Source organism: Topomyia yanbarensis, chromosome 2, assembly GCF_030247195.1.
Source record: "Topomyia yanbarensis strain Yona2022 chromosome 2, ASM3024719v1, whole genome shotgun sequence".
NCBI classification, from domain to species: Eukaryota; Metazoa; Arthropoda; class Insecta; order Diptera; family Culicidae; genus Topomyia; species Topomyia yanbarensis.
The window spans coordinates 91165077-91178635 of record NC_080671.1 but is presented as its reverse complement, the minus strand read 5'-3'; the positions used below and the strand labels follow the sequence as shown (position 1 = coordinate 91178635).

The following is a 13559-nucleotide window of genomic DNA, read 5'->3' as shown; positions in this document are numbered from 1 at the left end:
TTGAGTTTGACTAAAACAATCGCAATACACATTGGTGTTGGTGCAACATGTTCTGCGTCAACCCCAGATTGGCTAAACGTCAATGAATCCATCGATATCCTAGGGATAACATTTCTCATTGATCACAAAAAAATGATAGAGCAAAACTGGAGCCAGACTATACGCAAAATGTCACGACTGATGTGGATCTACAAACCTCGCAATCTTACTATACATCAAAAAGCTACATTGTTGAATGTATTCGTTACGTCGAAATTATGGTATGTCGCATCTGTGCTTAGCATTTCGAAACAGGACGCAGCAAAGCTTACAAAGTTGATTGGCTAATTCATGTGGGAGCGAAAACCCAGAGTATCAATGGAACAAATTATTCAGCCTATGCGCAAAGGCGGATTGGGTCTTCATATTCCTACACACAAGTGTCGAGCACTTCTGTGTAATCGATTCCTGCGATCGATGGATGATACTCCTTTCGCATCATGTATATATCATCAGCTATTAAACGGTGCAAATACGTCAGTGATTCCATCCTCTTACCCGTGCCTTAAGGTGGCATGGGAGACACTCAGAGAACTCCCCCAGCAATTATTGGTAAACATCACATCCAGCAGTATTATAGACAAGTTAACTATCCCTAAAAATTTTCGTGACAATCCTACGGTTAGTTGGACTAGAGTTTGGAAAAACATTAGTTCCAAACGGCTAAACCCAATAGAAAAATCAACGTTATATTTGTTTGTGAACAAAAAACTACCACACGGACAATTTTTGCACAAAATAGGACGGCGATCAAATCCAAATTGCGCTACTTGTGCAACCATGGTTGAGACATTGGAACATACATTTGCTACGTGCCCAAATGTTTCCCATTTATGGTCCTATATGCGTACAAAATTAAACACCATTTCGAACAGCAGAACAGAATATAATCAATTTTTATTTCCTGAATTCAAAAATAACTCATTGAGCATAAATATTAGATTACTAAAATTATTCGCTCACTATGTAATGTTCATTTTAGAAGAAGATAATAGGCATACTACTCATGAATAAGAATTTGTTTTAAATTGTGTCTAGTAAGTGTATTGTGTAGAGTCGAATGTAATTCATGTAAATTATTTTAGTGTAATAAATGTGTTAAAAAAAATGGGTCCCGAACGTATCAAAAACACTTCGTCGTGTTGGGCAACATAAAGTAACATATATACTTCCCATCTTCGACGGGAACACTCGAGTACACAAAATCGCAAAAATTTCCCTTGTTTGGGATACCAAAAACATATTCACTTGTCCCTACTTTGATAGGAACAAAAACCAAGCACGGCTACGAAAACACGAATACACGAATCGTGGACGACGATTTCGCGATCCGTATTATTTGTTTTGGTTATGATTCATTCATTTCAAACGGATGCTATCATCATTAATTTTGACATTTTCTCCCCGATGTTCAAACCAAGGTTCTGCACCGTGCAGGATCAGGGGTTTCAGATCAGGCGTGTGTGCGTGGAAGGGTGAATAGGGTAAAACGTATATACCCTTGTGTCTTCGAATTCGGATCGATAGATGAGAGGCTGAGAGTAAGAGTGGGTTAAAATTTTGTTCAGAGCAAAAGTGGGTTAAAATATTCTGTTAGATCAGAAATGGTATAGTCATGACACCTCAGGCAAAAGTGGATCAAATATTAATTCGCGCAAAAATGGTTCGACAAAATTTTCAGGGCAAGACTGGTATAGATTATTAACCCATTTTTGCGCTAAGAAAAGAATCAGAATTTTCTTATTCGGACTTGTGGGAAATGAAATTTTTTTTAAATTTTTCGATGCCTTAGAAATCGTGTAATATGGGATCCGTATAGGTCAATAGGCATCGGAAATTGACGATTGCCGCCATTTTGAAATCCAAGATGGCGACTTCCGGTTCCCACAAAGTAGTGAGAACCACCATCAATATGGGTGTCATTTGAAAGGGGATGGTGAGCAGACATCGAAAATTGACCTTCACCGCCATTTTGAAATCCAAGATGGCGACTTCCTGTTACCATAAAATAGGGAGAACCACCATCAATATGGGTGTCATTTGAAAGAGGATGATCAGCAAACACCGAAAATTGACCATTTCCGCCATTTTGAAATCCAAGATGGCGACTTCCGTTACCACAAAATAGTGAGAACCACCATCAATATGGGTGTCATTTGAAAGAGGATGGTGAGCAGACACCGAAAATTGACCACCACCGCCATTTTGAAATCCAAGATGGCGACTTCCGGTTACCACAAAATAGTGAGAACCACCATCAATATGGGTGTCATTTGAAAGGGGATGGTGAGCAGACATCGAAAATTGACCACCACCGCCATTTTGAAATCCAAGATGGCGACTTCCGGTTACCACAAAATAGTGAGAACCACCATCAATATGGGTGTCATTTGAAAGAGGATGATCAGCACACACCGAAAATTGACCATTACCGCCATTTTGAATTCCAAGATGGCGACTTCCGGTTACCACAAAATAGTGAGAACCACCATCAATATGGGTGTCATTTGAAAGGGAATGGTGAGCAGACATCGAAAATTGACTTTCACCGCCATTTTGAAATCCAAGATGGCGACTTCCGGTTACCACAAAATAGTGAGAACCACCATCAATATGGGTGTCATTTGAAAGGGAATGGTGAGCAGACATCGAAAATTGACTTTCACCGCCATTTTGAAATCCAAGATGGCGACTTCCGGTTACCACAAAATAGTGAGAACCACCATCAATATGGGTGTCATTTGAAAGGGAATGGTGAGCAGACATCGAAAATTGACCACCACCGCCATTTTGAAATCCAAGATGGCGACTTCCGGTTACCACAAAATAGTGAGAACCACCATCAATATGGGTGTCATTTGAAAGAGGATGATCAGCAGAAACCGAAAATTCACCTTCACCGCCATTTTGAAATCCAAGATGGCGACTTCCGGTTACCAAAAAATAGTGAGAACCACCATCAATATGGGTGTCATTTGAAAGAAGGTGATCAGCAGAAACCGAAAATTCACCTTCACCGCCATTTTGAAATCCAAGATGGCGACTTCCGGTTACCAAAAAATAATGAGAACCACCATCAATATGGGTGTCATTTGAAAGAGGATGGTGAGCAGACATCGAAAATTGACCTTCACCGCCATTTTGAATTCCAAGATGGCGACTTCCGGTTACCACAAAATAGTGAGAACCACCATCAGTATTGGTGTCATTTCATACACCTTTAAAATTTGAAGATCCAAGGAATATTAATAAACCCAAAAATGGATTGAAGTGAACCAAAAGCAATTTTATTGAAAATTAGCATTTTTTCGCTTTTTTCCTCATATAACCTATTTTAAAACCACTAAAATTAATATGGAAGTGCATATATAATATTTTTATTGATGCGAGAAACAAATCACAAAATTTTAATTTCGCGCGGGTCGATCATTCTTATCCAGGGGGTGGCATCCGTATGTTGATGTACAGACGTTGACAGTATCCAGCATATAGTGGGCCCGGTCGCTTCTAGGCTCATATCTCCCATGCTCTTGCGCTTCTAGGCTCATACCTCCCATGCTCTTACATTGGGTTGTTTTATCTTTATTGTCTTCATGCCTCATCCACGAAGCATGAAGTGTGTGGTGCTGCATCCATGATGACTCCACCACCCTTGACGTGAGAGTGTCTTGGAATGCTCGAGTCGAATAAATGGTAGTTAAACTGAATCGGATAGCGTTTCCGAGTGAACGTAACGATTGAGCATTTACTCGGATGTAAAACCATTCTGTTTAGGTCACATCACGTACTAAAGCTCTCCAGTTCACTCTGAAAAAACTCGGAATCGGTTTTATCCCGTATTTGTCGAAAAATTTTCATATCATGCGCGAAAGAAAGGCGGGGTCCTTGTAATTTAATATTGATGTCATTAAAGTAGAGGAGGAAAATTAATGGACCGAGATGGCTACCTATTGAGATGCCGGATGTAGTGAAGAATGGTGCAGATAGGCAGTCCTTAATGCTGATTTGGAATTGCCTTCCATCGAGGAACCAACGCAGAAGTTGTCCATGAATACCGAGTTTGTCCAGCTTCGCTATTGCGACATCATGGTTGATTTTGTCGAAGGCCGAACCGATCCATGTGAACAGCATCGGTTCGCAATCCGTCAGTAAATCCATCGAGTACATATGTTGTAAACGAGAGCAGGTTGGTCGTTGTCGATCATTTAGGCATAAAACCGTGTTGTTGCAATGTAATGTTTGCAGTGAAAGAAAATCGGATCTAAAACGGCTACTACTGAACACCCCCTTTCAAACGTTACCCATGTTTATGATGGTTCTCACTATTTTCTGGTAACCGGAAGTGACCATATTGGATTTCAAAATAGCCTAATTGTCGATTTCCGATGTCTACTGACCACCCCACCCATATTGATGGTGGTTCTCACTATTTTGTGGTAACCGGAAATCGCCATCTTGGATTTCAAAATGACGTAATAATCAATTCCCGATATTTACTGACACCCGCTTTCAAATTATACCCATATTGATGATGGTTCTCTCTACTTTGTGGTTACCGGAAGCCGCTATCTTGGATTTCAAAATGGCGTAACAATCGATTTCCGATGTCTACTGACCCTTTTTAAATGACACCCATATTAATGGTGGTTCTCACTATTTTGTGGTAACTGAAAGTCGCCATCTTGGATTTCAAAATTACGTAATAATCAATTTCCGATATCTACTGACACCCCTTTTCAAATGACACCCATATTGATGGTGGTTCTCACTATATTGTGGTAACCGGAAGTCGCCATCTTGGATTTCAAAATGGCGGTAATGATCAATATTCGGTGTCTGCTAACCACCTCCTTTCAAATGACACCCATATTGATGGTGGTTCTCACTATTTTGTGATAACCGGAAGTCGCCATCTTGGATTTTAAAATGGCGGTGATGGTGAATTTTTAGTGTTTGCTGACCATCCCCTATAAAATGACACCCATATTGATGGTGGTTCTCACTATATTATGGTAACCGGAAGTCGCCATCTTGGATTTCAAAATGGCGGTAATGATCAATTTTCGGTGTCTGCTGATCATCCTCTTTCAAATGACACTCATATTGATGGTGGTTCTCACTATTTTGTGGTAACCGGAAGTCGCCATCTTGGATTTCAAAATGGCGGTGGTGGTCAATTTTCGGTGTCTGCTCATCATTCCCTTTCAAATGACACCCATATTGATGGTGGTTCTCACTATTTTGTGGTAACCGGAAGTCGCCATCTTGGAATTCAGAATGGCGGTAATGGTCAATTTTCGATGTCTGCTCACCATTCCCTTTCAAATGACACCCATATTGATGGTGGTTCTCACTATTTTGTGGTAACCGGAAGTCGCCATCTTGGAATTCAAAATGGCGGTAATGGTCAATTTTCGGTGTGTGCTGATCATCCTCTTTCAAATGACACCCATATTGATGGTGGTTCTCACTATTTTGTGGTAACCGGAAGTCGCCATCTTGGATTTCAAAATGGCGGTGGTGGTCAATTTTCGATGTCTGCTCACCATTCCCTTTCAAATGACACCCATATTGATGGTGGTTCTCACTATTTTGTGGTAACCGGAAGTCGCCATCTTGGATTTCAAAATGGCGGTGAAAGTCAATTTTCGATGTCTGCTCACCATTCCCTTTCAAATGACACCCATATTGATGGTGGTTCTCACTATTTTGTGGTAACCGGAAGTCGCCATCTTGGATTTCAAAATGGCGGTGAAGGTCAATTTTCGGTGTCTGCTCACCATCCCCTTTCAAATTGCACCCATATTGATGGTGGTTCTCATTATTTTGTGGTGACCGGAAGTCGCCATCTTGGATTTCAAAATGGCGGTAATGGTCAATTTTCGGTGTCTGCTCACTATCTCCTTTCAAATGACACCCATATTGATGGTGGTTCTCGCTATTTTGTGGTAACCGGAAGTCGCCATCTTGGATTTCAAAATGGCGGTGATGGTCAATTTTCGGTGTCTGCTCACCATCTCCTTTCAAATGACACCCATATTGATGGTGGTTCTCACTATTTTGTGGTAACCGGAAGTCGCCATCTTGGATTTCAAAATGGCGGTGGTGGTCAATTTTCGGTGTCTGCTCACCATCCCCTTTCAAATGACACTCATATTGATGGTGGTTCTCACTATTTTGTGGTAACCGGAAGTCGCCATCTTGGATTTCAAAATGGCGGTGATGGTCAATTTTCGGTGTCTGCTCACCATCTCCTTTCAAATGACACCCATATTGATGGTGGTTCTCACTATTTTGTGGTAACGGAAGTCGCCATCTTGGAATTCAAAATGGCGTAATTATCGATTTCCCATATCTACTAACCACCTCCTTTCAAATGATACCCATATTGATGATGGTTTTCCCTGATTGGTGATAAATCATTTTTGAAAACATTCTTAGAATAAAAATGGAATATATATCCTCTCAGGGCAAAAGTGGTATATCTTTTTAACCCACTTTTGCGCTAAGGTTTTTTTATCCCATTTCTGCTCTGACTGGTACTTAAACCGGTTTTGCTCTAAATAAAACGTATACCGCTTTTGCTCGCAGCGAATTTTTAACCCACTCTTGCTCTCAGCCTCTCAGATACAATTTTATGTCGCATAATTTTGGGTTTATAGTTACACCTAGAATGGTTCGTTTGATTCCAACGGAATTCATTTTGATATTTTTAAATTATGCGAAAGACATTCTTTGGGCTCTCTCAAACGTTTCTTTTGCATTGTACGAAACGTTTTGAAGCGGAATGGGATAAATATAGAAACTTTTCTCCAGAATGTATATGAGAGAACGAAAAGATATCGTTTTAAGCAGAACTGTATGCGTAAATGTATGAGTGTGGAATCGAACAGAGCGAATGAATGCTTGTGTGAGTGATTGGATAAAATTGTTTTGGGGTTCATTCGAAGTGCTTAATAAGATTTAAATGATCGAGCAGGTCAGCGATTGTGGATGAATGAATGGAATAATGCTACGAGTATATTTGGATACTAACCCCAGGACAAGCGTGTAGTACTGATATCGTTACCAGATCAGAAGCACATAACAGATAAAATTTAAAACTATATCTCAGATAGGATTATGCTGTTTAAAACAATTCTCTTTAACGTTTACGGAGTACGATCTCAGTTTGTCGAAGAACCATTTCGAAATACAAAAAGGGTCTATCTACAGTGGGCGCTATCAGAACAAACGCCAAAAAAACTGAAACAGCGTTTAAGGCGATGAAAAGAGAAAATCGATATTGCGCCGTAATCACGATAGACCACAATAACATGAACTGGAACCATTGTGTTATCGCTGTTGTTATTTCCAGAACCAATCTATGGAAAAAAATAGGAAACAGGAATTGATTAGATTCACGTAGGAGTCTCACAGAGCACTATCTACGGATGTAGCACTCCGGAATGGGACAAACAACACCGTACTGTCGCTCAAGCTGCCTTGGATTGTACACGGTTTGCGCATGAGTAATAAATTTCTTTTTCGTATTCTATTCAACGGAAACACGAGGCACTTATTTTATACAAGACATAATCAATATTTTTCTCGATTTTATTATTGGTTTTAGTTGATCTCGGATAAAAGACATCTATAATAATCCTGTTTCCTGCTCGGGATCAATCAACGTCACAGCGGGCTACTTTTACGCTGACTAAAACGCTTTGAAGTGAACCTGGTAGTTAGTTTCGATTGCAATTATTTTTGCTCCATATAATAATTTGGTTCACCTGTCGCAGCACCCGTTGACGGTGTGTGGCTGCTTCAAATTCACGTAAAAATGTATATGTATATATATTTCGAAAAAGTTTTCGACAATTCTGTATGAGTGTTACGGTATATGTTCGGTACTTGTTACTATTTATCCCTTTTAATATTTTTCTTCTTCTTTTTGATTCAATCTTAACGGTACAATTCCTAGCACAGGCAACATGCTAGGGTTACTTCAAATCCTAAGATTATTGGCGTGATTTTGAATCCGTATAGTTCTTGTCATACTAATATATGCTTGTCTGTGTTCTGCTTTCTTTACTGTCGATTTGTTATTAAACATTAAAGTCCTATACTCAAGTATTGTAAAAATGGCATTTCTTGATTTCTCTTGGATATTTTTGTGTATGTGTATTTGTTGCTTCCGTTTCATACGACGTTTTAAATACAAGCATTGTTAGAATTTCGAAAGAAATAACGCTAACTACTATTCACGCGTCAGTTTGCGATGCGTCTAGTGTGTACCAGTTTATTTGTTTTGTTTGCCCAAATAGGCGACGGCTTACCAAAGAAAACAAAAACTAAGAGAAAACTAAATCTAACTGTACAAGAAATAAACTCGCAGCGCAAAATAATGTTCGATTGAACTTAATGACTTTAGTGGAAGAAAAAACGGTTATGTAAAAAAACTCGATCAATATAATCTGTTCTCTTTTTTCTCAAAGTTTGAGTGGACACGTAAATGGGTCATTTAAATAAGTCTTTAAAAATAAACTAAAATTATTAAATATCACTTATGCTTTCTTGCTTCCGCTTTTTTATGTCCCACCAATATATCTACTATTATTATACTTTCAATACAGTGTAAAGTAAACCGTAGTACTATTATCTCTTACGCAGAAAAAATACCGCTAATAAAGTTGGAAAGTTCGTCACTTGTCGCTAAAAACGTATATGCATCAGAACGCAAATCACTTTGTTTCCCTAACCTCACTCCATGGTTCGGTGCGCTGAGGCTAACTGACATCTTCGGCCAGTTGTCCACCCACCGTTTTATTATCCATTGCTTTTCACGCCAAACCGCTCCTAATTCTAGATTATAGTCACAAAAATTATTGTTTTGTGTATCGCAGTAAAATTGGAAAACTTATGATTTTTGATTCACATTTTCTGGTTTGCTGTTTTTGTTTCGCTTGCTGACTGCTTCGTTCGTTTTGTTTGTCATTTGCTAGTGTGCTGCTGGTTATCTTCAGTCAGTGGTGTTTGTATCTTGCTTAATTAAAATGTTAGAAAATATTGGAAAAAAGTTACAATGCATTGAAGATGAGAAGTATGTTTTACGGTTTTAGGAATGAATGTTCGTCTTCCCTCCTAAAGCAGCACCGGAAGGAACAAGCGGATGACTGTTTTATATGTATACGGTACTTTTATTTAGAGTTGTATATTTATAGTAAGTCTATTTACTGGAGTGTACTTTTTCCGTCAGTTTGTATATTGGGGGAGATTTGAGACTGTATTTACTGAGAGTCACTAGTTTGTGTTTGTTGTGCAGTTGTTTGGCTTCCTGGTGGCAGACAACGGTTCAAAATTTTTGTCCTTTTAAATAATTTGTTGTTTGTTTTTTTTTACGTTGAATTTTCGATAAAGATATGGATAGATGTTCACATTTTTGTAAGCACAATATTTTTAAATACAAAATACTAGCCGGCGATGCTTCCCGATTGCTTTAAGTCTAGATTGCGGGAAGTACCACCCACGCAACACTGTAGTTTTCTAGTAGGATAGAGATGTGTCGAAATGAAAAGCAGGGTCATCTAGCTCTAAGATAAGAATGGTATTTCAATGCGCCTGCACATAAACGAACAGACGCGTAGATGCATGCCCTCGTGTGCCATGGGATGCGATGAGATTTCGGATCAGCTGGATCTAATCGGTAAGACCTTGTGCAACAGCCGCGAGCTGATCTTTGAGTATCCGGAATCCGGGCCTGTCTTCGGGACCATGCGACCAACATTTTTTCATCACCTGTAATGAAAAAATGAGATTTTTTTCAGCAAGCATGTCTTCAAATGTAATTTAATCCTGTATATAAACTAAAAAAGGCAATCAAATGCAAAGAGCCGAAGGAGATATCGAATTTTATTCTTTTTCGTACGAGGTATAACTGAAATACGGGTAACACTTGTGAAGATCAAGTATGATCAATTTCGGTTGGAATTCTGGTGATTAAAATACAGGGAAAGTCGAGACTACTAACTAAATCACGAAGAAGCACACGACATTCCATGGAGACTTCATTGTTTTGATTTTCTTACGTGCTTTCAGTGACTCCTAAAGCGCTATCTGCTGATGACTGGGTGTGCAAATGCTACTTAGTGCTCTTCCCCTACGAAAACAATCCGTACGGCAATCTTCAGATTGTCTAATTTACCGAGCCCTTCGGCTCCCTTATGCAATTCAGCCTCGCAACTCCCTTCTCATACCATTCAGCACCACTTACTCGTTGAGCTCCCGATTTGTTCGCGAACTACTCGGTCCAGCCCCCGACGATGAACCTAGCCTACTTCGACGGAGAATTCCCCGGCGAGAGAAGCGGCCCTATTCTGCGCGGCGTGTGACGTGAGACGACTAATCTCACCTCACTCTAAGTGACTTTTCTCACCCAAAGAGTCACTTTGGGTGACGTGAGACACCCATTTAACCGCAATGGGGAATCTCACATCACCCGAGTCGACTCTCAGAATAGGGTGAGAAAAGTCACGTAAAGTGAGATGAGATTAGTCGTCTCACGTCACACACCGCGCTGAAGTTCTCCCGAAACCGAGCCAACCAACCAGGTATCGAGGCCAGTTCGGCGATTCCGGTGGACCAGGGCGTCCGGTTCGCTGGTGACCCGACGACCCGCCACTGGTGGTGTCTCTTCACGGTCTACTCAGTCTAGTCCCCGGCGATGAATCTAGCTTACGGATAATAACGGAGAGTTTCCGGACGAAAAAGTTCTCCCGATCCGATTGACCCACGTCGACAGGTTTGTGATGAGCCGGTAAGTCCACCTTCCTTGTTCTGTACTGTCCCATTCCTGCTGCCACCTCGCCATCGAATCGATTCTCACTATCTTCTTCACGTTTCTAGTGTTGTTCCGATTGTAGAACTCGATATCCTCTACCAGGGTGATGCAGATAGGGATCATCCCGGCGATAATGCATACTATCTCTGGAGGTATTGTTCTGTAGGCGGTCGCAAATCGTACGGTCACCAGCCGGAACGTCCCATTCAGCTTTTCGTGGTTCTGATTGGTTTTCAATCAGGCCCGATGAGAGGGGGGGGGGGGTCAGCCAGGGCAAGTGCCCTGGGGCCCGGGTCGCACTTGGGGGCCCGCGTTTTTACCCGGAAGATGGGCGAACACGTCCGGTATTCATAAAGAGTAATAAAAATAGCGATAGTAATTTCTTTGTAATCGCCTTATTAAATTGTTATACGATGAAAGCGTAAAAAAATTAAAACTTTATTTGATAGTTGACATTTGTCAAAACAATCGTTCTTAAAAGAGTTTTCTACTTTGTGTACAAGTTAAAAAACGAGTTTTATTGCTTTCATCGACGGAATATATTACGAAATATTGAGAAGCCAATTCAAAGCATTTTCGAATAAAGTAATATAGCGTCAAACAGCGTCAAGCGTGCGAGCGCACGGACAAACGTTCGCTTCTTTGCTGGTGGTGCCGGTTGTTGGCTTGGAGAAACTGGGCGTGATTTTCAGATCCGTAGATATTGGTTTTGTAACCGTTTGTGGTTTGGCATAATACAACAGCGTGCTGTTTCCGGTTATAGTAGGTGGGTTTTTCTTAGCTGTTTTTGCAGAAAGTTTTCCGCGGTGAAGCGTCTTTGTAGAATTCGCGCGTAGGAATCTACCATGTGTGCATAATCAGTGTTGTTTGATGAAACGTCCCACATTCGGTTGATCCGTCTAAAATGGTTACGTACGTTGGTTTTGTACGGAAGCATTCTCACAACAAGAACAACGTTAAGAACACCCAGGAAAATGCGAAGTTTCAGCTGTTATTGAGCACAATCTGCCCGTTTAGTAATTGTTTCACTTCCCGAGTAGCTGGTTTTACAGGACATTTCCAAAAACATATCAGTCGTTTTTGCCGAGTATCTATAGCGGATCGAATTTTCGTTTCTACTCTGGGCGAGATGAGAAGGTAGACTGACGTTAATTAACTAATCACCGGTTGGATGGATAATTTTTGTATTTTTATTTTGGCACGTTGAAGAAATTTTTCCCCTAAAAATGCATTGTGTGGAGATAGAACGGTGATTTTGGGCCTCACCAAAGATGCGTGTGATGACTATGAGAAACCAATTATAATATGCGAAATAAAGAAATCAAATCACTTCAGTTCATCCAACAGCAGCAGTTCTCGGTTGCCCACTGTACTCACAGTTGTTTAATTTGTGTCTGATTACTGCGATCTGTGCCTATATTGTTGACGGGTCCTGCATATTCTCACAGCAAATTAAAAAAAAAACTTGTAACTATGGATATTAACCCGATTTGGATACCACGGAATAAGAAGCTGTCGAAAATCACCTGTCTGGCACGCTATCTGTGGATGTGGCAATGATTCAACCGGAGACTAATAGAAACCACGGACCACGAGTTTCTCATAACTGAAGAGGTACTAATTCATGATGAACTAGAGGGCTTAGGTTTTAAAGGGTCCGCCAGTATTACAAGCCCTGGGGCCCGACACGACTCTCGACGGCCCTGGTTTTCAACCACGTACTCTCCGACGTCCATCTGCATCCGCTGTTGTGGAGGAAATCCACCGGGTCCAGAATTGAAAGACGATTCAAACCAAGAAGAAGCTCAGCTATTTATCGTTTCATCAACATCCAGAGCCGGATCGATTTGTTTACGTTGCGATTAGAATGAATCAAACGAAGAATATTTTTTTCCATGGAAGAGAAAAACAAGGACAATATAAGCATTTTCCTCGAAGCCCCAGGACACCAGAACAGTCTATTAAAACCAGGACATGTCTTGAGAAACCGAGACGTCTGGTCACCCTATCTAATCAGATGTTTGTAGAGATTTGTTAAAATTACCACCCGATTTGACCTCAATTTCGCACAAACTCAACTGCACATGGATTTGTCTATTGTCGGCTGGATGCTGTTGGCTCGTATCAAAACTCGTCGAATGTAGTATCAAACTGAAGACCAGCAGAATTCGTTGGATTTTAGGCCGTTGTAAGGCGTCCAAGGCAACATCTGCCTTTGTTAAAATCAAAACAACCCAATGCTATTGCAGGGGCGACAGGGCCTAGAAGCGGCTAGGCCCATCATATGTTGACTACCGTCAAAGTCTCTCCATAACGGATGACAGGAGTGAAGCCCCCCCCTTTTTTTTTTGGTTTTCAATAGGGAATTGAAGCTTAGGTACGTGTGGCTAAGGCGCCGGTTGTCGAATGCCGAGGTCCTTGAGATTTTCCTGTGGTCATGCCTTCCTTCGAAAGGGAAGTAAAGCCGTTAGTCCCCGGTCCATGGGGTAATGGGTCGATGTATAGTCCAGATAGTTAGAGTCACCTTTCTGGCGTCGGTGTTTGGCTTTGTTGCGGAAATAGGCCGACGGAAAATAACTAGAACTATAAGAAGAAGGAGCTTAGCCAGAAAATTATGGTCTCTCAGTTTGTTTTAGAAAACTTCCGGTAACTATCCGATACCCTCCAGGGACACTTGTCTAAAGTCTGCTGGTATCCCTAT

The 13559-nt window shown here is 40.8% G+C and overlaps 1 protein-coding gene across 5 annotated transcripts in view; it reads right to left on the bottom strand.

The window, feature by feature from the left end:
• Window positions 1-7597: 7597 nt before the first annotated feature.
• Window positions 7598-13559, bottom strand: part of LOC131678809 (tyrosine-protein kinase Btk29A) — a 320866-nt gene continuing 314904 nt past the window's right edge. For all 5 annotated transcript variants that reach the window (XM_058959150.1, XM_058959151.1, XM_058959156.1 and 2 more), the window contains one exon: window positions 7598-9816. In XM_058959150.1, coding sequence (XP_058815133.1) covers window positions 9718-9816 — 99 coding nt within the window. In that variant the 3' untranslated portion in view covers window positions 7598-9717. The remainder of the gene's footprint in view (window positions 9817-13559) is intronic.